This window comes from Parasteatoda tepidariorum, chromosome 8 (assembly GCF_982258835.1).
Source record: "Parasteatoda tepidariorum strain Cologne lab strain chromosome 8, Ptep-v5.0, whole genome shotgun sequence".
NCBI lineage: Eukaryota > Metazoa > Arthropoda > Arachnida > Araneae > Theridiidae > Parasteatoda > Parasteatoda tepidariorum.
In genome coordinates this window covers 73,208,958-73,236,350 of record NC_141762.1, presented here as the reverse complement: position 1 = coordinate 73,236,350, position 27,393 = coordinate 73,208,958, and the positions used below count along the sequence as shown (strand labels likewise).

At 28.2% G+C, this 27,393-nt stretch overlaps 1 protein-coding gene across 2 annotated transcripts in view; it reads right to left on the bottom strand.

Annotated features, from left to right (window-relative positions):
* Positions 1–27,393, bottom strand: part of LOC107444296 (neural cell adhesion molecule 2) — an 802,953-nt gene that overhangs the window by 467,086 nt on the left and 308,474 nt on the right. For both annotated transcript variants that reach the window (XM_071181215.2, XM_071181216.2), the window contains one exon: positions 24,364–24,761. In XM_071181215.2, coding sequence (XP_071037316.2) covers positions 24,364–24,430 — 67 coding nt within the window. In that variant the 5' untranslated portion in view covers positions 24,431–24,761. The remainder of the gene's footprint in view (positions 1–24,363; positions 24,762–27,393) is intronic.

The window sequence follows — 27,393 nt, the reverse complement described above, 5'->3', positions numbered from 1 at the left end:
TAGGAAAAATCCCAAAATCGAAAAAGTAAAATAAAAATAAAACAGAATAAAAATTAAAAGTGCTTAAAACATCAAACTGGATAAAATCAACCGACAATAAAAGTGTCAAAAATACAGGTAAAAACATATAAAAGTAAGGTCAGGTAAAACATCAAATGGTAAAATATGAAAAATCACATTAAAAATAAAAAAAGACTAAGATAAGCCCAGTAGAATAAATAAAATAGTCGACTAAAAGTTCAAGTATCTCCCTTTCAAGGCTAAGTGCCTCTAAGATTAAAAATGTTCTAAGGTAAACCAAAGTTTCCAAATCTTTTTAGTAAATACTAAGTTATTAAAATAAATGACATGTAATTCGTTAAACCTATTAGAAATGTGCTATAGTATAATTCGTGATATAAATCGAAAATCGTCAAATAAATTCGTAATATATAAATTCGTGAAAAACCCGCTTTCGACAAAATACTAAAATAGAGATCTATCGACAAAGACTACTCACTTCTGCCAAGCTTAATAGTATGAGATTGCCGCAGCTGATGTTCTCTGGTTATTTCAGTTTCCGTTTTTAAAAGCGCTATATGTTGAGCCACCTCAACTAGATTTGGCATGCGACATTTTTAGCTGCAATCATTGGTCGATTCGCCGTGTAAGAGAAATAGTAACGTAAGCAAAACAAAGCAAACGCTGCAACTTTCGGAAAAGAAATACAGCCAAAATTTGGGAGTGACGTAAGAGAATTGTATATATTAGATGATTTGCTTATGATTGAAGTCAATATGATTGAAGTCAGAATTCGAAGCAATCGCTTAGGCGAAAGAGGTAAGCAAACTTTTCTCACATTTCATAAAGCACTTACAAGGAAATGTTTTCAACCACACCGGTTGATTTTCTTTTTATTAACCTATCTCTACAAGACTTCCATGTTTCCGACTCAAATTATTCACTGGTTTGGTAAAATTTTATATTTTCCATACATTCCTGCATTTCATGAGAACCTGTCCGGTTCAAATTCAAAGTTTCCGAATTTCACTTCCGAACTTCAAACATACCAACCAGATTCCTAAAAATAAGTTTTAGTCTACAAATCGTTGACAGCTGTCATATCCTTCCTGACAATCTAAATTTTTATGAGAAACTAGAGTTTTAGAAAAATACTTTACTTTTCATTTCCAGCTTTCTCGTCAAATCACATAGAAAAACATCCAAAACTTTGGAACTAAGGTTATAAAAGAAAATATTTTTTCAGTTAAATATAATTTTCTGCGTGATTTCACAGAATAAAGAAAATAAATTGTATTATTTTCATAAAATATTTTCGAATATAAAGGAAGCGAAAAAAACAATATTTATAAATAACTGTTTTAAAGAAAACTTAAACTGCTATCTTTAAAAAAATTAAACATTGATGCAGTCTATTAAATAAAGTGTCAGCTTTTTTTAGTAAGTAAGGATTTTATAATTTTTAATCAGCAACTTCCAAATTTTTCCCTCATTTTCATTACATAAAAAAGTAAAAATTCAAGTAATTCCAACATAAAATAGGAGATAAGATGTGAATTTTTATATATTTATTTATTTAATTTTTTGTTATAACAGCCAAATGAAATAAAATAAAAATTTGATGAAAGGGGATTTCAAATATGATTAACGAAAAACTGAATTAAAATCTTACCGGAAAAAAACTCATTATTTATGGGTATAACTTGTTTCATTCAATTGAATATTAAAGATAAATGACTGAATGTAGTCATTCCATCGAAATATTGATAAATAAGCATGGTGAAACTAGATGACTTTTAATAAATAAGTTTGCTCGAATTCAATAAATTATATTTTTTATTAAATAATCAACCAAACGCTCTATATAGACATAATTAACACTGGCATTGTTTCGTGGTTTTCATCGCTACCCAACGCAAATGCGGTTTACTTCTATCACACTCTCTATCTCTCTTCCTTAAAGAAAAATTATCACTTATTTTCTGAGAAATTCTCAAACTACAAAGCTGCGGATTTGAACAATTACCACTAATCAGACCTGGATTAAATGTAATAAACATGATAAAATGCGGCAGATTGAATTGTAATAAGTATAATTTATTTGATGATATAAAATGTAAAAGTATTTTAAAATTATGTAATGTTTGATATATATATATATATATATATATATATATATATATATATATATATATATATATATATATATATATATATATATATATATATATATATATATATATATATATAAAAATAATCCACCTACTCCACTTTTTTAGAATAAATATAATTGGAAAAATCTTATCTTTTGGAGAGAATTTCTGAGAAAAATGTCTGATACCGTTTATGGAAAGTAATCATTAAATAAAATAAAATTCAACTCCAAAAGATCCCTGAGACAAAATTCAAATCATTGCATATAGAGGTGACGTGCTCGAAACGAGGCTATCCTGAAAACGTTCCAAAGTTTCTGATCGAAAGACTTCCGGAATCCGAACGTAAAAAGAGAATAAAAAAGAAAATTGTAATATAAATATGATAACGACTTGGGAAGTGCCTGACAACCATAGTTCTTATCACCCGTATCAATGAGGGGTCGGAATGAAGTAGCTGGAATCGTACAACACCCATTTTCTGTTCCATTATACCCTCTGCTTCGGTGACGACAATTGTTCATGACAGTCCACCCCTCATAGCCCGTCACTCAGATGTGCCTTCTGTGACACGAAGAAGCGAACTGTCACTTATTGATTTTCCTCTTTTTTTGCAGCTTCTTTGGTGAAGTGTCTCACAGCAATAAAATCCTTCAATCCACTGCATTCTTTTTATTCACAGTTGGCTGAGTTTTTGGCGCGTGTTTATGATAGTTTTTATTATTACGCATTACTTTTTTTATTTCCCATTTCTCTTTCAATTGCAGACTTTTATAAGAGGTTCTTCCAATTCCCGAGAGTCAAAAAGGTTGAGAAATAAGATGACCCTACGAAAGTAGATATTGGAAAGGTTTTTTTTCTTCACTTTGAAAATTGAAGTACACAGGGCTTAAACAAGAAAGTATTTTTGGGCCTAGGGGATATAAGGTCGATGTTTGAACGAAGTTTTCATCTTCAGGAATGGTCTCTTGGTACTATAGACACGATGAAAAAGACAGAAAATAATCGCATGGTTCAACAAGCAACACAGTAAAAAACTACATTTCTGAAATATTAAAAATTACAACAAAATTACAGCGATAAAAAAAGTATTTTCTGTCAATTTCATCACGAAAAATATTGAACTATAAATTTGAGACTTAAAAATATTTAGTGAATATAATTTATTAAAACTATATTTTGCTAAAACTATTAAAACTATATATTTATTAAAACTATATCGATAGGATTAATGAATATGCATTTCATGAACGATATGCTTAATGAATATGTAATGAAATTTATCTTCTCTGTCCAAATTAATGAAATGAATGAAAAATAATATTTTTCTATTAATTTCAAATTTTATTCAAATTTTTCATAAATTTATAGAGTTTTTTAGAAAATTATGGAGATTCTGGATAAAAAGCTAGAAAATTCCAAAAAACGGATCTAAATACGAAAAGTGCATTGTAATGAATTTTTTATGCAAATGTTGAAAAATTTAAGGCTCAACTGGACCAAATATTTGAAGCCTTCAACTTTAACCAAATTTCAAAAAATCAAAAGTAAAAGAAACCACTTCTCAAAACCAAAATATTTGAACCTTATTCAAATTAGTGAAAGAAAGAATTTATTTCAATGTTTCCTCCTCTTACGGAGCAACAGATGCAAAATTATGATATCAAACCCAACAATAAGAATTTAGAAAAGTTAATGATATAAATAATTGTAGTTTTGATAATTAATAATTAAGATAAAAAGTTTGAATATGGAGAAAGAAAGAAGTAAAATATATGAAGACGCAATAAAGGCACAGCAAAGTAGTGAATTAAAAGAATAATATTAACAATTGTTTTTCTTCTTGCTCTAGGTGTAACAAATATAAAAAAAAATCTCTTAATTAAACCTGGCCATAACCCATTTTCTTCTGCGGTAATACCGGAGCAGCAGTAAAGTAAAATGGATCCTGAAAGATTCTGCTTTATAGTGAACTAAAATAAAACTTTAGCAAGGCCAATAACTAATTTCAATTATCACTTGGAAGAATAATTTAAACTATCACAACTAAGATTGATTGATAACAGATATCAGTGAAGAAATGAAAAAAAAAATACTTGGAAAAGAATAAAAGTTCAAATACCGAAGATAAAGAGAAGGTGGGTCAGGGCAAGTACAAGTTCGTTGAACAATGACGAAAAGTATTTAAAGAATATTGATATCAATTAGATGGATAAAAGAGAAGTCGAATAGATCAGACTGAGGGAAACTGGCGGAGATAATATTTGTTAGGATTCGGCTATAGCGCTCAAGAAGAAGACAAAATTAGTGAAGAGTGAAGTAGACAAAAGAAGATCATATTATCATTTGCAGGTTATAACGATAATACCACAGATCATTTTATCACTAAAAACTTCTCGCTATCATATATCAAAAAAATAAATTTGCCCATCATTTCAAGAGTTTTAAAAAATTTATAACCATGCACATACCTATATATTATAAACTGTTCCTTTTTGCGAAACTATATGAAAAATTCTCAAACATGTCAATTTCTCTGGATATAACAAAATATTAAAAAAAGAAGGTAGAGAAGTACAAACTAAAATTTGCTGATTTTTCGGTTAATTTTACCAATTTTTGAAAAGGCTTTATTATTATTTGCAGGTTATAACGATAATACCACAGATCATTTTATCACTAAAAACTTCTCGCTATCATATGTATAAAAAATTAAAAAAAACGTTGCCCATCATTTCAAGAGTTTTAAAAAAATGATAACCATGGACATACCTATATATTATAAACTGTTCCATTTTGCGGAACCTTATGATAGATTCTCAACTATGCCAATTGCTCTGGATAAAACAAAATATTAAAAAAAGAAGGTAGAGGAGTACAAACTAAAATTTGCTGACTTTTCGGTTAATTTTGCCGATTTTTGAAAAGGCTCACCCCGGTTTAACTCTAAAAAAGCGCCTCATCACATACGCTTTTGAACTATAAAAATCCTATAAATAGAATTTACTAAACTGAGAATCATACATTGAAAAATCACTGGAAAATATTTATATGCTATCCAGAGCAAGTTGGTATCTATGGATTCCAGAGGGAAAAAAATATCTGTCAAAACACTAGTACTGTTTGGTAAAGAAATTTATGGCAATGAAAAGCTTCTGTTAATAAAACTAAAACAAACAGTATTTAAGTCGTATTTTAACGGTTTACCGAATATTCTGGTTTTCCAAATTACAGCTTTTATTAACACACCTTTCGAAAAATACAAAACTGAAAAGTAAACTTATCCATGTAAACAGTTTAAAATGGTTTTAATGGAAAGCTCTAAGATATCACGATAAATCTTCCAAACTTAACACATTTACCATATTTTGACACATCTTACAAATAAAAGATATTTTATTGCTAATTTTACCAAAGGATTAACCAAAACGCTTCGGTAAAAATTACCGTGGTAATATACTCACAGGCCAAGTCTTCAATTGTTAAAGATTAATTGAAACAGATTTTGGAGTGAAATTTTACGATTTCCATATTTGCAATGAAATGTTTCTGCATGATAAGTAGTCAGTTAAGGAAAATTTTTGAAAATTGTAAAGTTTTTGTCAAAAGCTTGATGTAAAATGTAACTTATGTTTAATGTAAATGCAATATATGTAATGTAAATGTTAATATGTATGTTGTAAAATGTAATGGATGATGTAATGTAAATATATGATGTAATGTAAACGTATGATGTAAAATGTCACTTATGATCGAACACTACAGTGCCCTAAACTTTAAGTAGTTTTTGTTCTTTTTTTTCGAGAACTATTATTTGGATCAAAATAATTTACAGTTGAGTCTAAAAATATAAAGAGTATACTCATGTTAGAGTCCTTTTTGTAAACATTCTGAGACGTCATATTTCTTTTTATAAAAGCAGGTAATAGCCCATTTTTCAAGCATTCACTTAAAGTTTTAATGTAATCAAAATGCATATTTTCAATTGCAATATTTTTTTTCATATGATCTAATGCTCTCCAACATGTAGCTAACAGCAAATTAACCATAACATGACAAAAAGGTTTGCAATGTTTATGTCTACTAAAAACGTGAAAATTATTTAAAAAAACAATAGTTAATAAAAAGTTCAGTTGTTTTTAATTGTAAAAATATCTCCTTTTAATCAAATTCAGTTTAAAAAAAGTTTAACTAAATTTTAAACCACGCAAAAATTAAAAATTTTGGTAAAAAAGAGCCATTAAACTTTATTTAAATTTTATGAATTATTTTAACCCAATATCAAAGACAGTAATACATCGCATTGCATTAAAATGACATGTATGTAAAATATAATTTTCAAAGTATACTGTGAAGTTTAAATATATATTAAATTAATGCTAATTTACAAAGCATAAATAACAAAAAAAATGCTTTTAACTATAATGTAATAAGCATTATTTATACATTTTTCGCTTGAAATTTTCTTTTGAAAAATGTAGTAAGAAATTTCCTCGCAGATTTGGAAAAAAAGTCTTATATCATCATTCACTATATTTCTTTAAAAAGAAAAAATTATGCATAATATATAAGCTAAGATAATTTTATTTTAAATATCTCCTTCAGAAAAATATTCCTTTTGAAGAATAAATGTATTTTTATGCTTTTAACTTTTATAAATGCACATATCTTAAGGAATTTAATAGAAAAGCAAACAATATTATTACTTTCAGTGAAAGCTACATAACAAAAAGTTTTACATTGCATTTAAACTTTAAATCAGTTCTCAATGAGATGAAAGAGAAATTCTGAAAAGTATTCTGAAAAGAGAAAACAAAGTAGATAATACTCTTCTCTACATTCTGTAAGTAAAACAAAAATTTTAAGATAAAATAATTTACATCTTTTATACTCTATGCACAAGAAAAAAAATATTTTACTGAAATTTTTTTCTCTCATTTTTTCGTTTGATGAAGTTAAGCTGAAGAAAAAGGTGTTTAGAATAAGTATTCAGTTGAATTGGAAGAAAGATGATTAGAATAAAAGTTCAAAGATACAACAGTTTCGTAAGCAAATAATGCTTTATTATAAAATTATATATATTGCAATAAATTTTTTTTTCATAAAACAAAAAGCATCAATAATTGTGGTTGCAGCAATTGTGGCATCAATACCTGCGGTCTCAGAATTTTAGAAAATTCCATATCACCACTCATTATGTAAGGGGTTTTTCTGCGTTTTTAAATAATTTCTGTAAAATCAATTTTTTTTTGTTGCGAAAAATGCGACTAATTCAGAAATTAATAGTTGTTTTAATGTGTATTTTCTTGCTTGTTTTCTATTTAATTCTTAAATTATTAAATTTGATTTGAAAAGACTAATAACCATATCATAATTTATTAAATTATAAAATATTATTTTCTGTGAACAAAATAATAAAATATTTAAGTTTACAATTAAAATTCAGTGGTCGTTCCCAATCTCCGAGAAAGGAACTATTCACCGAACTATTCTCCGAATAAGAAAAAAATAGCAAGTATGCATTTCCTCTATTTCTTAAATGCATTACGAGATGTTCTGCCATTAAATCATTGATAGGTGAACTAGGACTAATGATCAACTCAACTCTCTCAAGCAATTTAGTATATGCGAACTGCACTACAGTTCTACACATCACCATCTGAATCACCTTATGACTGCCTTCATAGTACTATATCTGTTACGCTAAATTGCACCATTAACAAACTAAGCTATATTCCACGTTTAGACGTGCTATGAAATTTTAATTCTTCAGAAAATTTCCAGGTTTATTCCAAGAAATTTACTGATTTTTAGTGGGAAGATTCCTGAATTGAAGTATCCTGAAAATATTTTTAAAAAAAACATCCTTTTCTTCTAGAATTGATACTGATAAAAATTAAACACATTTTCTGTCCATTTTGCCCACATTTGCTTCTCTACGTTTATTGCTTAGAGTTCATATTATGCACAAATTATAGATTCCTCACTTACTTTTTAGTATTCTCAGCCTTTAGCCTTCAAGTGAACATGTATACAATGATGGGCAATACATGTATGAATTGCCCAGCAATGTATTCGAGAAATCACGTGGGTGACACGTATTCTACACAATATACATGTAAAAAATACAATTGCAGGAGAGGGATATCAGTTAATTTTTTTCTTGTAATTGACATTCTAATTTCATTAAAAATTAAAATTACCTATAACTCACGGATCAGATGAAGTTAACCGTTTTAAAAACTGCATTCAAAACTACATTTAAAAACTACATTCGAAACTACTTTCAAAACACTTTTAAAAGGAAATTTCAGTCAAATTTTTCTTTTCTTACAGCTAGTGTTGCGTTAGTGTGCGTTTCTTACAGCTAGTGCAGCAAGTAAGGATACCGAAGTGATAATCATTGAGCGGATAAATAGTTTTTTTCCCCCTCGTTTTGTAATTTCATCATGTTATTTTTGCTAGTTTATCACTTTATATTAGTAGCAAGTTTTACATTATTTTAGATCTCAAGTATTTAATTTTTTGAAAATAGATAATATCGCCTTAATTTCCGATATAGCACGTACTGCAATATTGAAACCGTCATGTGGTAATTAAATCCAGCCGACATTTTTAAATCGGCCTTACTACCAGCTGTTTAAATGAGTGCACTCCTTGAATCTGTATATTCTTTTAAAAAAATCACTTAATTACTTATACTTGGTTTGAAGTATAAATAATTTTTTCACTAATTTGACTTAGTTCATGCTTAATTTGTTAACTACCTGTTGCTACTGATGTATCAAATTGCAAGTGGGCATGGAGATCTCGTTTGCAAATTTGCAGCATACCCACGTCGTACGTCGCCACGTCTATAAAAAGTTTTCACTTTTATGTATTTTTTATTTACATATATATTTCTTTAAAGTTCAGAATCTTTTTCGAAAAAAAGATTAACATTCATTTTTATGAAATTTATTTTCTTTTATTAAAATTTATGAAAATTGATGTCAATTTAAAACAATTAATCAAAATTTACAATATTTTTTTATATTTTAAATATCAAGTTTATACTATCTCTTTTTTAATTTATTTTCTCTAATAGCATTCCATCCTTACACTAAAGCACAGCTAAAATACGAATTCCTACTTTTTAATGTGTTTATTTTAATAAGTCACACAATTTTCAAATGGTCACAAAATGTGAAATATGTTAAAATTTTGCAAATTGCATAATATAAGACACAGAAAGGGAACTTGAACTAGGTCATTAAAACTAGAAAGATAAAACTCCTCGAGAACTCCCAACAAATTCTTTCAAAAAAAAATTCTTTGAAAAGATTCCTTAAAAATGCTTAGTAAGGGAACAACGTCATCCGTATCTTAAAAGTAAACAAACTACTAAAAATTGGAAGTTTTATGTTCTGGTTATAAAATAAAATATAATTGACTCTTTAATGAGAAGTTGATATCAAGAAAGACAAAGATAAGAGACTTGTTTTTTTTTATTACTTTTAAGCAAAATTTTATACTCTCTAAAAACCTAATAAATGATAATGACTTTGTAATAGAGATATGTGGTGCAAAAAATGTTTTCATTTAGAGATGCTAGAACTCCAAAGTGATAAATTGGCTTGTTTTACGCTCGAAGCTATAACCATTAATTTGTCCAGCGAGCTATTGTTAAATCCACGACATCCTAATATATATCAGACCTGCAGAAAAAAAAATTGAAAATTAGGTTATTATTTTTATTTTTATTTCTTCTAATTAGTTTTGTTATGAATATTTTACCAATGAAACTTTGTATGCACTGATTAAATAATAATTGGTCTTTTTTGTAGCAACAGAACAAAATGACTGCAAATACAAAATGACTTCCAATTAATTATTTAACATTTATTTTTTTATAAATTTATGCGATTTTCAATAGTTTACTTTTGCGTAAATGGGTCATTCGCACAAAAAGGTGATTTTTTAAGTCCCTTAGTTATAAATATTAGGAAATACAGCTGATTTCTTAATATTTTTCTTCGTCATTTTTTGCAAAGTTCTAACTAGCAAATCATATGCATTTCTGCTAAATGTATTTAATATTTCATTCTTATTTTTTAATAAACATAACTTCAAAATCCCCTCCGTGGACGTCCCTACGTCTGTGACACAAAATAGTTTTTAATGGCTGTTAAACAATTTAAATGTTATTTTAATGATTTTTGTTGTTTTACCTAGTTAAATGTTTATAGTAACTTTTTATTTAATATTTTATAAAAAAGATTTTTTTTAATAAAATAAATGACTAGTAAACTTTGTCCATCAAAAATGAAATCTCCCTCCGTGGACAATTAATATAGTTCGGTAAATATGCAATAAAGGGCAGCATATGCAAAATCCCTATAAGACAGCTGCTGGGAAAGGTAACCATTCCATTTTCTAATGTTAACTATCAGTTGTTTTTGTTCTCTTTGGCGTCAGTTTTGGATTGTTGCGTTCAACTGGGGTTTGGCAAAGTTCTCACCGTATACTCCGTGGACATCATAAAGAAGGTAAGAGAAAATTATTTTATTTTTGATAGATCAATTTTAGATTGCAAAAATAGTACATTTAATAAAAAGAACTGTCCCATATTTGTAACTTCAAAATTAAAAATCAGTAAAATTCAAGAACTAGTTTTTGTCTCCTCCGTGGACATAACGAGTCCACGGAGGAGAAGACACAGTCAATGGAAGAGACAATGTGTTAGATAACCATAATACAATTTTAATAATTAAAAAACTATTTTATTTTAATTGATATTTTTTAAAATGCAACAAATGTGTTAATTTGTGTTACTTAAAAGATTTTACACCTAGGTCAAAAATGGATGTTTCCTTTCATAGCAGCATGATTAATTGGAAGTAGCTCTATCTCTAATAATGAAATATTTTATTACTTACTTATTAATGTTAAACTCATATCAGTTGTACCCAATAATTAATGAATTAGTCTTCATTGACATTTTATATTTGATAACATAAAATGTCTCCTCCGTTGACTATTACATCTACTCCGTGGACAAGGCAGAATTTAAAATATTTTAAATCTTGTAGAAAATAAAATAGAAAACTTGACCATTATTATAAGGACATATAACGAAAATAAAAAAAAGACATTTATGTAATTTTTATCACTTTTTTAATTACTTTAATTTAAGAAAATATTTTAGTCTATTTATACCTTTTCCGTGAGAATGACCCAAATAGGCGTGGAAAGTAAAGCGTTAACTTCTTTTCAAGGAACCAGTCTTAATTCCGTTGCTCATAATTTGACGACTGAGAAAACAACAAGGTAGCATGTCTAATTTTTTTAACTGCAAAAAACTGAATTATGAATTATTATTATTATTTGCACTTTGGTTTGTTATCAATTACTAAATCCGGAACCACAATGGAATTTTTCAACAAACATTTTGCTAGCAATTATCTAATGTAGGGCTGTTGTTTTTTCAGCGGAATATCAGTTATTATAGGGGATTCGAGTACCAAACCAACTGTATAGTCGTTTTTTAACTGAAGACTCTGACCTGAAGGCTGAAAAAATTACTAGCTGAACTAAATAATAAATTAAGGAAATACTAGCTGATATAATAAAGGAAATATTAGCTGAATAAAGGAAAAACTAGTTGAAGTTCCAAAAAATAGAATACCAGTGATTGAGTTAATACCTACAGAGGCAGGTTGGTAGTCGTTTTTTAACTGAAGACTCTGACCTGAAGGCTGAAGAAATTACTAGCTGAACTAAATAATAAATTAAGGATATACTAGCTGATATAATAAAGGAAATATTAGCTGAATAAAGGAAAAACTAGTTGAAGTTCCAAAAAATAGAATACCAGTGATTGAGTTAATACCTACAGAGGCAGGTTGGTAGTCGTTTTTTAACTGAAGACTCTGACCTGAAGGCTGAAGAAATTACTAGCTGAACTAAATAATAAATTAAGGAATTACTAGCTGATATAATAAAGGAAATATTAGCTGAATAAAGGAAAAACTAGTTGAAGTTCCAAAAAATAGAATACCAGTGATTGAGTTAATACCTACAGAGGCAGGTTGGTAGTCGTTTTTTAACTGAAGACTCTGACCTGAAGGCTGAAGAAATTACTAGCTGAACTAAATAATAAATTAGGGAAATACTAGATGATATAATAAAGGAAATATTAGCTGAATAAAGGAAAAACTAGTTGAAGTTCCAAAAAATAGAATACCAGTGATTGAGTTAATACCTACAGAGGCAGGTTGGTAGTCTTTTTTTAACTGAAGACTCTGACCTGAAGGCTGAAGAAATTACTAGCTGAACTAAATAATAAATTAAGGAAATACTAGCTGATATAATAAAGGAAATATTAGCTGAATAAAGGAAAAACTAGCTGAAGTTCCAAAAAATAGAAAACCAGTGATTGAGTTAATACCTACAAAGGCAGGTTGGGTCTCGAGTATTTGAATAGGGTGACCATGGATTTCACTTAACGGATATACGTCTGAAGAAATTTATGTTCCCTTTCAATGAGTTTTTTAAACTAAATGTTACCCATAATTGTTGTATTTTTAAAATTTTTTCTTTAATGGCTCTATATTGTAGATGCCAATAAATGTTAATCATTATTTTTTACAGTTTAAGACTTAATTCAGGCATACAACAGGGATTAGATGGGTTATAGCGGGCGTTTGAGTGAAATTATTTTATCTCTATTGAAATTTAATGAGTACTTTGGTGGTGTAATGCATATGCTAAGTCACCTTCCCCAAAAAAATACTATTTCATGCAACAGATATCATTAGTACTAGAAAAACTTAGTGGGTAAATTGAAAATTTTTTGTTTTCTGAAAATTAAAAGATGGTGGAGTAGATGAACTAATTGAAGATGATGAAAAGAGGATCATGAAAATGACAATTGGTGAAAACACCAGATCATAATCATAATTAAACCTTTATTCAGTAGTAGTTGTAGTGCTCGAGATAAAAAAAAAATTATCTTTGTAAGTGAAATTATAAATTTTGTATAATAATTTCAATAAGGAAAGGTCATGGGAGATAAATCCCCTTTGCCCTGGCTAGCCTAAAGTCACATTAAAAGTGATATTTATTCAGCCCTTTGTAGTACAGGTGTATTATAGGCACGTTATCGAAAAAGGACACTGCCAAAAGAAAAGTCAATTCAGCCAATTAGGCTTCAGCTTAATCACCAAAAAGAACGTGAGAAATTAACATAACCCTGTGACTTTTGAGATTAGTGAAAAAAATAAGCTTAAGGATTAAAGAGTTAAATATAAATTTTGATGCTTGATTTAGTCGAGACAGTGAATTAATGAGTTATACATTTGTATGCAATTACAATGTAAGCCTTTATTGATTGTTAAGAAGATAATAAAAATTTATATTTACTTTTTTACGAAATGTAATAGTAATAAAAATATATTTTGTTATCTAAATAAAATTGAATTAAAGATGATTAAGAAATAAATTTATCAAATTAAAGAAATTTTAATAGATAGGAAATACGTAATGCCTATAATGGAATCTCAGTGGGATATAGACCCTAGGTTTCTTTTTGTAAATTTAGAGTTATTACTTTTAAGAAATATTGCAACATCAGGAAGCTGTTAACGAAACTTTTGGTTATCTTTGTGCCAAAATAACACATCAGGATTCGAGTATTTTCTGCATACATTTCCAACTTCGCTTAAGCAACGTGCTTATTCTCATCCTAGGAATTCTACTTTGTTATGACTTCTTTTATCCTAGTTGCTATTATAGTCTTGGGCCTTCCATTTTTTTTTCTCGACAGGTCTTCATATGCTTCCATTATTTACAGGACCAATTTTCTTTTTACGTTGCCAAATATTTTATTTTCACTATGTCTTTATTAATATTAATGTTTGTTAAAGTGTATTTCATAGATAAAATATAAATCAAATTAGTATTATTCTCTAAACAATTATTTTACATTGCAGACTTCCATTTCTTTTTTTCCTTTTTCTGTCAAACTTAATTCATGCCTTCGTTAAAAAAAGAATTCTGTTTGAAAATCATTTCATTTATTAACATAGAGGAAATAAAATAGTATGTCATGCACATGCAAATTTTGTTTTCGCTGTGTACAAATAACGTACAAAGTTTTCTATACTCAGTCTGTTTTTCAGCATTTGAACAAATTCTTTTAAAATTTATTTTTGTGCATCTTCCACTAATCTCTTCATATCTTAATAATAACTGTATTTGAAGAAATATTTCAAATTCCTTATAACAGAATAAAAACAGCATTATTTTTAAAACTTTATAAAGTAAGCCATTCGAATAATATTACGTTCTGAAATTATTTTCTTTCTTTTTTTTGTAGTGATATAATTTAATGAAAAGTGTTTCGCTGGCAGGGAAGTTTCTTTCTCTTTGAACAATATGTTACTCTATTTGTAAGTAGTTTCACGTCATCTGAAATTCATGAAGATACTTGAAACAGATGTTCCATCCGAATAGTTCTCTGACTTTCTTTTCAGATTTTACGACAAAAGGTATGTTAAAGACAATTCTTGATAAAACTTCTCCCTGCCTTTATTTTGTCTTATCTTCAAAATAATGGAAAACACACGGAAACGTATTTGTTACATTCCTTACACTAACCAATAAAAAATAAATTTGAGCAATTCCTCATAAATTCATTTGTTTTCTTTTTTTGTATCAGCTTAACAAGTTTATCTAGGAATGCGAGAGTTCACAAAATTTTTTAAATAGAAGAATAAAAGACTAATAAAATTTATCATTTGATTTACTAGATGGCTCCAATCCCTGCTCGCTGCTACTCGTTAATCCCAAAACTGCACTGAGGAAAAATATGGTCTGAGCTACCAGAAAATGGCGAAAATTGACTTGTGACATGGCTCTCTCTCTCTCTTTATCTAGATACATATCGTGTTATGGCTCTCGTTTCCTGTATTGTACTTTTCTACCAAAGAGCTCGGTAATTTTTACCGAAACTCTTTGTTAAAGGTTTTAGTAAAATTATAAATAAATATTGCTTTATAGTATTTGTTAAAATTTGGTAAATATGATACAAGTTTTGTAATTTCATCATGATACCTCAGAGCATGGCGTAAGAGTCATTTATTTGTTTCAATTTACTTTTCAGTTTTGTATTCTTACTAAATGCAATAATAAGAAATATAATTTTGAAAACCAGAATTTCCGGAAAACCGTTACGTATATTAAAAGAAACCGCTACCATATAACTGGTGTAAATGTCACATGTTTGGTTTTATTAATCAGAATTATTGTTTTTTCAGAAATGTCATAACAATACAGTACGATAATTTTACCAGAATTTTTCACCTTGTGCTTACGCAGTACTCAGATTGCTTTGAGCTATTAAAGGGGTTTTATAATTAATGGAACAAAAAATCATGCACATTTCTTAAAGTCATAAGTAAGTTTTTAATAAGTTAAACTTAACGTGAAAATCTAGTTATTGAAGTTTTTTTTTTTGTATATTATGCCAAATATGCGTTTCTTCAGTGACATGGCATCAGTATTTCAGCTCCTGTCTCTCTCCTGTTGCTACTCGTACATTCTTTATGAATGATTCAAGCATTTCAATCATTCGCTGCTTCCGTTCAGTCTCGAGGAAATTCGTAGAATCATCAACCTCAAGATTCGTCTTGAAATTCTCACAGAAAGCTTCAAAAAACAATTTACTGAAAGTTTTAACGTCTGAGACATCTAAATTGACGATACTAAACATTTCTCTCTAATTATTTTCCTCAACTTTTGTTTTTAAGCGAAGACAGGAAAAATGATTCAACTGGTTCTGTTACATAATTTTGTGTGACGGAAACAACGGTTTTTCTGAACTGGTATTTGCTTAGGCGTGGTTCAAAACTGCGATAAGTATTTATGATTTTGCTATTAGCATGGTTAACACTTTACTTCTACGTCACAAAATGAAAAGATGGCTTATGCTCATTGAGTTTAGACCTTGCACGGCAAGCTGTCTTTGTGATACTTTAACTAAGTCTCTCGCGAATTCGACTACTTTTGTTTGGGCTACTGTTTGACCTGGAAGGTTTCGAAATAGGTTTCGAGAGGTTTGGTTTAGTTTAAAACTTTAAAAGCATAAATATATCGTTCATGGGCTACAATAGCGGCACAACTCAAAAAATCACGCTTTGAGATAAGTGGATTTAAAGTTTTCATTGCTAAGGAAAATGCATAAGAAATGCTTTAGTTTGCTTAAACGAAGATTACCTTCAAGTTGAATTATGAGTTGGTGAGTATTGCTGCTGAAAAGAATGTGTATTCTCCTATTTACACCTGTTATTAGTCCATAGCGCGTGTTTTTTGAGTTGTGCCGCTATTGCGGCCCATGAGAGACATGATCATGAGATTTTTATACGAAGTTTCGCTATCAATGAAACGGAGTAATAAAGTTTTTCCAACTGTAATATCGGAATTAATGGCATACATGAGAGTTCCTTTTCTGAAAAAAAAATTTTATTGACAAAAAAATTATTCTCATTTTAAAATTTTGCTCTAATGTATTAAAATTCAAATTTAGAAGGAAAAAAATAATATAATAGCTAAATATATATTGTTCATAAAAAAGCATACTCTGAATCAAAAAACCCTTGCATCAAGTATCAAAAACTGCTAACAGAAAGAGAAATGAAATTAAACATATTTATCTTAAAAAATATGAATGTAACAAAATGAACTGTTTGAACTGGATTAAAATAAGAAATAAAATAAAATATAAATTGGATTTTAAAAATAAATATATTAGAAATCCAAATTCACTCGGGAAAAAATTGGTAACATAATGACCAAATGCATAAATGCTGTCTGTATATAAATAAAATAAAAAATTCGGGATTCGATGCTTGTAAGCGTCTCAACCTTATAACTCCTGAACCGGTAGTTGTAGCGTCCTGACTGCGGGAGAAATAGGGACCTTTTCTCCCGATCCCAAAACAGTCTCTAAAATTTCAAATATATGGTTCGGGAGTGATGTTTGAAAAACGCAATTCTAATTAATGAAATATTTCCTACGATAACATCATTGACGTCTGCTAGCTTATTAGCGCTCATTAATAAAAAAAGAGGAATTTATTGAAGGCTATTAAATATGTCATTCATTATGTCAGATAAACTAGATTGAAAGTATAGATGGACTACGTCTACGAATTGGTATTTCTGTCTATCTGAAACCACGCGTGTATTTTGTTTGCTAAATCATGTTTCCATAAAACTAGAAAAATTAAAATCAACTGTTATTGAAATGAAACAAGTAAGATAAAAAAAAAATTAAAGTCAATTCCAACGTAGGTCCACATAGAAAAGTTTTATTTTAGTTACTTTTCACAAAATATTTAAACTACAAGTTATTTAATTTTTAATTTAATTTAATTTTTTAAACTTTACTACAAGTTAACTACAAGTTAAAAAACTTAACAAGTTTTAAACTACAAGTTTAAAAAAATGTATTTTAGCATGAATGAAAATTATTTTATTAATGATTGAAAATTTGAGCAAGGTATATAAGTATATACGAGTGTTAACTAATCGTAGGAATTGAAAAACAAAAAAGGCGCATTGTATCAGACAACTATAAAAGTATAAATATGGGAACGTGGACCACACGTGCTACCACGTAATGTCCTTTATTGAATTTATCTGACACAGCGAATGTAAAATAATTTAGCATTTAAATGAGCGCAATAAATTATTTTTTTGTTCAAACAGAGCTATAAGTTAGAAATTATCACCGATGTTATTTTTAAAATATGTGAAAAACTGAACCGCTTATAGCAAAATTTAAAACTGTGACTAACACTTAACCAATCAGAAAATTCCATTTCGTTTTCCGCTCATCCCTTTTTAATGAATGAATTAATATTTGAAAAAACTTTATTAATATCAAATGTCATCCACTAAAAGTGTAAAATATGTATTTGAACATGAGTGGATGAATAAAAATTATTTTATTAGCGGCTGAAAATTTGAACAAGATATAGGGAGAGTATGAACTTATAGTAGAAATTGAAGCAAGGATGTGCTAAAAAGAAAAATTTATGGAGAAATAATACTAACTTGTTTAAGAAAAACATAAAAAAATCGCCATTTTATAGTTGATGTCGTCAATTATGCTTAATTAGTTTCAGCAATCGATTCTAATGGATATAAAAATTAACGTATCTTATAAAAAGCAAAATTAATGGAGAAAAGAACCGTATTAATTCAGGCATGGAGACCCCAAATAATCGCTATACTATCAATTGCACCAATGTCGCTTAAAAAATAGGGGTAATAGATATGAATTAGAATAAAAAAATTAGCTATAATCCGGAAAGCAAAATTAACGAGAAAAGGTACCAGTTTGTTTAAGAGAAGCGAGAAAAATCACCTTTCTGTTTTTTATGCCAATGTTGCTTAATTAATTTCGGTAATAGATACTAATTAAAACAAAAACATAAGCTATGAACTAAAAAGCAAAATTAATGGAGCAAAGGTACTTATCCGTTAGAGAGGAACAAGTAAAACATCGCCATTCCATTACTGACATAAATTTTGCTTAATTAATTTTGGTAATAGATTCAAAATAAAATAAAAAAAGATAAGCCATAGACTGAAAAGCAAAATTGATGGAAAAATTTTACTAATTTCCTTAGGAGAAGAGTCAAAAATTGCAATTGTATTTTTGAGACTAGTAATACTTCATTAAAATTTGTCAATGAGTACTACTAATATTATGGTAATTGGTCTAGTTTGAATAGGTAACAAGTATACTAGTACAGGAACAAAGTATTATATTACTGTACCTATTTAAAATTCACCAATGCTGTGCATTTTTAATATACATACTGTTAAGAAGTCTTCCAGGGCCCCTCCGAAATGGGCAAGAGCAGGAAAAATGTCTTGATTGTGATTAATTTTGACTATCGTGAGTGTGCCTAAAGCAAAAGCATCATGAAAACATAATATTGAATCCCAAATGATATTAAATGCAGTTTACATTTATTTTGAAGAGATCTATCAAAAAATGTGTTTTGATTAATCTAATCACGTAAAGTCCCCGGAAAGGGCTAAAAAAATTGAATTCCTTTAGCCTTATTTATTGTTTTGGTATATGTCTTTGTATTTAGTGCATCATTTTGTAGCGTTATGCAATTATTATTTCTTGATTATGATCTTTTTTTATCACCCAGTACGAAGAACGGGTATTCAGCTAGTTTAATACTTAAAATATACTAAACTGAATGCCATCCGCTAAATATTTGAATTTATTTGCAAAAAGAGTAATTAAATTCAATAAAAATACATGGTATCAGAAAAAATATAAACTAAGTAACAAAAGTAATTATTAAAATTAGATTAATATCAAAAGGTTTTAATTATTAATTTAATACAATATTCTAATACATATATTAAAACAAATGATTAATGAAACACAATTTTATTTTAGTTTAAAAAATGTACAGTACAATAGTTATTTATCATGTTCTTGTTTCAGTATTAAGTGAAAAATTGTGGAAAATTTAAGTAAGCTTTTTATTTTTGCGTTTAGAACACAAAAGATTAATAAGGCATTAGAATTTAGAAAAATAATAATATTAATAAATAATTTCCGATGTTCTAATTGGATATCGAATTAGTTTGTTCAGAACTTGCCAGAATGGAATCTGCAATTGTTTCTCGTCTGAATTTAATTCCGGAGAGAAACAAGATCTCGTTATATACCATACTAACATTCACGGCATTATGACGTCATAGGGTCATCATTCGATTGCGGAATTTGTTTGCACATAGCTAGTAATAGAACCCTTGGGCTAGTTTTCCTTCATAAGCAGTTAGTGTGCTGAAGCTATTTCATAATGCGACGATGCTCTATTTTTTTTCAAAGTAAATTGTCTTTGAGTAATGATAAACGATGATATTTTGGCGTATTACATAACACAGTACTCTACTTAAGTCATAGGTTGTGTCTTTTGTTTTAAGAACCCCTTTAAGGGTGATTACGTAACGAAAAGATTTTTTTTTCTACTGCCAGATAAGACTTTAATTTCAGATTTACTTCTGCTTCGCTAAATAAATCAATTATATAAATTGCGTTATGCTATTTTTACATCACCAGCATTCCATTGGGTGCTTATCTTACTATTGAAATCGAGTAGATGAAATATATAATTGAAAAACTTTAATAAATTTTATCTCAGAAAAGAACATTAGAGAAATGATTTTATTTTTAAAACAGTTTGATTCTTTTTAGCCCTGACGTATATTTTCTATTTTAAAAAAAGAAAGGGAATGGGTTGTTAGGTGAAAGACAAGTTAAATAATTAGCTAAAATTTTTGATAGCTTTTTTTAAAAATTAGTTAATTTTAAACTGTTGGCGATTTTTTTTATAGAGAAACTCTTACGCTTGGCATGACGCATGGAGTTAGGTTAATCAAATATTATGATTAATCAAATATTAAAGTTATGAAGGGATAGATAAATTATAATAAATATCACATGTAAAGAAGGGGGTGATAATTCAATGCAACTAAAATATAAAGCTAATTAGGAACTAATCATTGAAAATCATTGCTTTAAGAGCTAATCCTTGAAATTTTCCAAATATGTGTGGGCGGCGATCTTTTGTTATGACGGTTAAACCAGAAACTCTTCTCAAATGCTAAATTATGGTAAGAAATAGTTTAATATAAATCAATCATGTGTCTGAAAAGACGAAAAGGTTTTGTTTTGTATTCATAGTAAGGAGCGCAAAAATCCAAATCACACTGATATTATTATGCTCTATTTTAAATGTTAGGGATTTGAATAGGGGAAATCTTACAAGAAATCCCTATCTAGTGTCTTGCAAAGAATAATATAACAGTTATAATAGGCTTGGGAATTACGAGAGAAGTTCCTCGCGGAATTTAATATTTCTTTAAGGAAAAAACTAAGATTAACCAACTAAAAACTATGATTAAATTGTTACATATTTAATGTGAAATTAAAATTAAAATTCTGGATGTAAAATATAAATATGAAAGCGCGCTTCATTTTGAATACTGAATTAAGAATAACATAAAAAGATTTGTTATTTTTTGATGTTCAAAAACTTTATTTTAAAGAAAGGAATTGTTGACATTTGTTTATGTCATTTTTTTTGTATTTTTTTCTTTGTAGAATAATTTAATATACCAAAAATTTTTTGGACGAATGGAATATTAAAATTGGGATAAACGTCAAACTATACTTCAATACGTAAATTTTGCTTTTATAAAAAGGAGTGCAAGCACAGGAACATCCATAAAAAGAACGGCCGGAATCCTTTCAGTCGTGTTCTCTGTCGAACTGTAACCTTCAACATTTTCTTTTTACGTTATTGTATTGAACAATTTGGCAGCTACAAAAGTTCTATGTAGGTTTCAAAAATATTTACATATTGCTGTATGGTAAGGCCCTAAAGCTAAGCAAATGCAAAGTAAATTCAAACACAAAGTGAAAGAGAAACATGAGAATAAGTTTGAAAAGGAATTTTTAGATTTTTGTCTTCAAAAATGATTCACAAAGAAGTGGCAAAGTATATAATTTTTTTTTAAAAAAAAAGGAATAAACACAAAAAAATATAAAAATAAGTACAAATGATTTGTTTACTTTAGCAGATAAGTATGAATGAAAGGAACTGTTGTCCTAATTAATTCCCAAAAACTTAAACTGAGTTATTTGTCTTCATAATTACAGATTTTGATTAAAAAAGAGAAACATCAGAATAAGTTTGAAAAGGAATTTTTAGATTTTTGTCTTCAAAATTGCAAAGTATACAAAATATGTTTTTTTTTTGTAAAAAAAAAGGAATAAACACAAAAATAGAAAAGTGAAAATAAACATGAATGATTTGTTTACTTTAGCTGATAAGTAAGAATGAAAGAAATATTGTCCTAATTAATTCTTGAAAGCTTAAAATGAGTTATTTGGCTACATAATTAAAGATTTTGATTAAAAAAAGAAACATGAGAATAAGTTTGAAAAAGAATTTTTAGATTCTTGTCTTCAAAAATGATTCACAAAGAAGTGGCAAAGCATATAAAACATGCTTTTCTTTAAAAAAGGAATAAACACAAAAATAGAAAAATGAAAATAAACATGAATGATTTGTTTACTTTAGCAGATAAGTATGAATGAAAGGAACTATAGCCCTAATTAATTCTTAAAAATTTAGAATGAGTAATTTGGCTATATAATTACAGATTTTGATTAAAAAGAGAAACATGAGAATAAGTTTGAAAAGGAATTTTTAGATTTTTGTCTACAAAAATAATTCACGACGAAGCGGCGAAGTATACAAAAAATATTTTTCTGTAAAAAAAAAAAGGAATAAACACAAAAATAGAAAAATGAAAATAAACATGAATGTTTGTTCACTTTAGCAGATAAGTATGAATGAAGGAAACTATTCTCCTAATTAATTCTTAAAAACTTAAAATTAGTTTTTTGGCTATATAATTACAGATTTTGATTAAAAAGAAAAATATGAGAATAAGCTTGAAAAGGAAGTTTTAGATTTTTGTCTTCAAAAGTGATTCACAAAGAAGTGGCAAAGTATACAAAATATGCTTTTTTTTGTAAAAAAAGGAATAAACACAAAAATAGAAAAATGAAAATAAACATGAATGATTTGTTTACTTTAGCAGATAAGTATTAATAAAAGGAAATTTTGTAATAATTAATTCTTAAAAACTTAAAATGTTTTATTTGGCTGCATAATTACAGATTTTGATTAAAAAGAAGTATACGTTTTCTTGCATAACACAAACCTTATCAAAACCAAGTTTAATATCTTTACTTTATTCTGAAAAAAAACTATTTCAATAAACAAGCTTCTAAATAAGCAAAAGTATCATTTAAAACAGTCACTTAAAGCTCAAATATCTACTTTTCTAAATGGTAACAAGCACAAATGTGTGTAAATGTCTACCCGACGTGGGAGAAAATTTAATAAATTTTGCAGAAAATGCTGGCATGAATGAATAGTTAATCTTTATATTATCACTTGCTGAGGAGTTTAGAACGAAAAAAAAAGTCTTAACTAGAGTTCTATAAATTGGCTCCATAAGTGAAGCATGAAATTAATTAAAATAATTATTAAAAATATTTTTTAAACATGCATCCAGTGTCTTAAATATTTGAGTATTAAATGCGAATGCATAAAGAAACTATTCTTAGTCATGGTAAAACCAGTTACTTTCTCATACGATCTGTGGCAGCTGCGAGACTTTTGCTATAAATTTTTTTTCTCTGAATTTATACATTTTTGTAATAAACAATTTTAGTATAACTTTAAGGTAATCCTTATATAAATCCTCTCCACCCTTACAAATCTACATGCAGAATCCCCATTGTTCTAACCAGTGAAGCTTTTTTTGGCTTTACATGATCCTTTATGGCATGTGCAGCTTTTCCTTTTACAGCTTCAACGAACTGAAATCTTCTTTTTAATACAGGCAAAATTTTGCAGTATACATAAAAATCACATGGTGCAAGATCAAAAAAATAAGATTAATGGTCTAACACTGGGGTGTTCTACGTGGCTAGAAACGACTTGAGAGGCACTGTAAAATGAGATGGCGCGTTGGTTAGATAGAATAGCACTAGCACTAGTTTCTGGTTAGCACTAATTTATGCTAAAAATGTTACGTAAAATTTGCTTTACGCATTCTTTGTCAATTTCTATAGTTTCATAAACGCTTAAGCGTTGATCTGATCTCGATATTTTCACCCGTTTACGGTATAGAAAAGTAACATGGATGTGAGTTATCTTAAGGTCTTCTCGGACATTTAAACGCTTAAGTTAAATGCGCACAAGATAAACATTTATTACCATACACTTTTTGTAATTAAAGATAAGTTTCAATGACGGAGTTTCCAATTCTCATACGAAATTTCACGACGATTCGTTCCCAATTTATCCGGAAAAACTAAACAACGGCTTTTGTACAAACAAAAGCCACTGCCAGACCAAATTGTTTATAGAAACGGAAGACCCATATTCAAAAAAAGAGAACTTCATGCTATACAGCTATCGGTTAACCGTGCTTCGTGCATGCATAATTCTTTCGTGAAAATTTAAACTTTAATATTTCGGCAATATTTTACTAAAAAATATTAAATTATAAAATATATTATTCTAACTAATAATAAAATGTATCCTACCTGTTAGTCTCCTGATTATGAGAAGTAAAATAAGTATGAAACATGGAGGAGATGATTTTGAGGACATTCTTTCCACTTGTTGAATCAAAATAATAGTTCAGTTACAGTCTAAATCTGTGCGCTTTTAATTGTCATTTGTAAAGGTGATAATAATATCTATATGTAGAGAAAAACTGTAGATTCTTCAAAAGAAACTTCGTTTTTGGTGTAAATAAGTCACAAAAAAATAATGTTGCGATAGTTTAATTGGTCTGTAACTGGCTGAAAACTAAAGCGTTTTTGTCATTTGAACAATATAATGTGCAGTTTTCACTGTCGTAAGTTTGTTCAATGATATATCTTCATAAATTACCAAATTATTCATATTCACTTGAATTCTTCTTTGATTTTCCAGATACCTATAAAGAAAAAATATATTTTTTTATTTAAACACTCAACAATAAAATATTGTTTAAGATTTGTTTGATACAAAACAATACATTTGAAATCAGATTGTTATATTAGAATAAAATATATTGTTACTTTTACATTTTATTGTACAAAAATAGCTTTAAACCAAGATTTATATAAAGGAAATATATATTTTCTTAACGTTTATTAAATCGTTCATGATTTATGGGAATATTTTGGAGAAAAGCTTTTATAAATTGTTATCGTGAGTATTTTTCGATATGAGACAAGGCAACCTTTAGATATGATGGTCTTTTATCTACAGAGATCTCATTATTTCAGTATAACAGCAAATGTTCTTTAAAATGTACATACGTTATCGCACATTTTTATCAATCTCGTATGCATTTGCAAAAATAGAGATGCAGATAATATTTTACGCGGATTGTTGCAAACTCCAGGGAGAATAAATTGTACAATTTCTTAGTTAAGTCTCACAGTGTTACCAAGTATTTAAACTATAACATGAGGCTCATCCTCTGGATACAGTAGATACCTTACGAGGTACATGACGATAATTACAGACTATAATAATAGTGTGAGATTTTTTTTTTTCGTAACGCTTTTCATTCTTTCATTCTTTAAAAATAATAATAAAGTGTTGCTAAATTGAATTACATTCTAATTGAATTACTTCAGTCAACAGTATTACAACATATCTAAATGAAAATAATTTATGCTTAAATTCAATGTCATTTTGTTTTTTTAACTAGTTATTATTTATTATTTGAGCTGATGTTTTTTTTAGATGTTTAGTTTTTCATGCTTATGCAATGTAAACGAATACCGGATCAAATCAAGATAAAAATTATACTGGCACTTTGAGATCAGCATCCGTGAAATTCATTTTACCATAAAATTTCATGCCAAAATTTCTACGATAATATTAATTTAATTGCTGTGATTTGGTTATTTACAGTAAATAATGCTGCAAATATTTCAATACTTGGATTGGAAAAAATAGATTTTACGGTAAAAAGGAATGACACCCTTAGTACCGGTACTTTTTACCGTAATTTGATCATGAATTGTTTACTGTGTGGGTTGGTAATTCAGTATTACTTCAGTATATACTGTTCTTGGTATTACAGTTTTGAATTCTCTGTTGGAGAAATTTCATCGGTTCTACACGCATTAGTGTTTTATAAAATAAGATAGATAGTTTTTGATTATAATGTTCTAGAAAGTATAAAATTGAAATGTATATGTTACCGGCAAAGTATGAAACACGGGCATTATATACAATGCTTAGACATTCTATATAATGCCGGATGTTTTTAGGTAAAGTATAAAATATGAGAAGTATTACATACTTTCCCTAGGCATTGAAAATAATGCCTATGCATTCTGTAGAATGACAAATGCTATTTAAGCAAAGTATGAAATAAACGTCCTGATGAGGTTATTATGTAAATGATGTGCATGTTACTGTGAATGACTGAAATCAGTGTTTGTTGACTTTCACCTGTGAATGTTGGCAATCAGATGGTGGCTTTGGTGAATGTCCGAAATATTTATTACATCCGATTTGATATTAATTTATTCGTGGATATAATAACATTTATTCGATATTTTAATACTTACTGACGATAGATTTGAAAAAAACATCAGTGTTTGGAGTATCGGGCTAATATATACTGGGCAATGGCACTTGATCTTAAAAAAAATATCAGTTTAGGATATACCGGGCACATGTATAACGGGCAGTGGCACTGGATCTTAAAAAAACATAAGTATAGGGCATAGCGGGCAAATGTATACCGGGCAGTGGTATACATTTAATGGTTCTAGGCATTCTATATAATGCCGGATTTCAAACTTTGCCGGTAACATATACATCATATAATAACCCAAACTGATGACTCATTTTAAGGTATATAATATTTTTTTTTCCATGATTCCTGTAATAAATTGTAAATTCTTTATTTTTTATTGGTAAAATTTTTATGTATTTTTAAAAGTTGAGGTAGATAAGCTTAAATATAATGCTTAAAATTCAACGGATATCAATTATATAATTACTAAGCTACGACACAACGCGTAAAAATATGCTTACATTACAAATAGTTTGATTATAATGTATTTGGAAAAGTAAAATCGAAATTTGGACTGTATTAAGTCCTCTTGTGGTAATCCAAAACTTTAACATAAATAATAAACTTTTTCCATAGTTCATAAAAAAAAACTTTTCCTGCATAAATTTTTCTTTAATAAATTAATCTTAAGACACAGATAGTTAGTAACTAACATTTAATATTGTTACCTTATTTAAAATTCGAATTCTAAGTGTCCGTGCCAAAGAACATTTAAATCGAACATTGTATACTCATAAATACGGCAATCCTAAAGCATGATTGCTGATTCGAAATTCAAATATTACGATCAATGCTTCGGATAATAATCGTAATCTGTTTAACTGTACTCTACTGTGCAGAAGGATAATGGCTGTGTTGATGGTAAAGTCTCAGTTTCCCATTATCGAAGACAGCGAAGTTTGGGAATTCGGTTGAGCAGAAATTCAACATGCAGCGACATGTGCCCCACATCACTGGACTCAATAAATAATTCTATATTAGCATA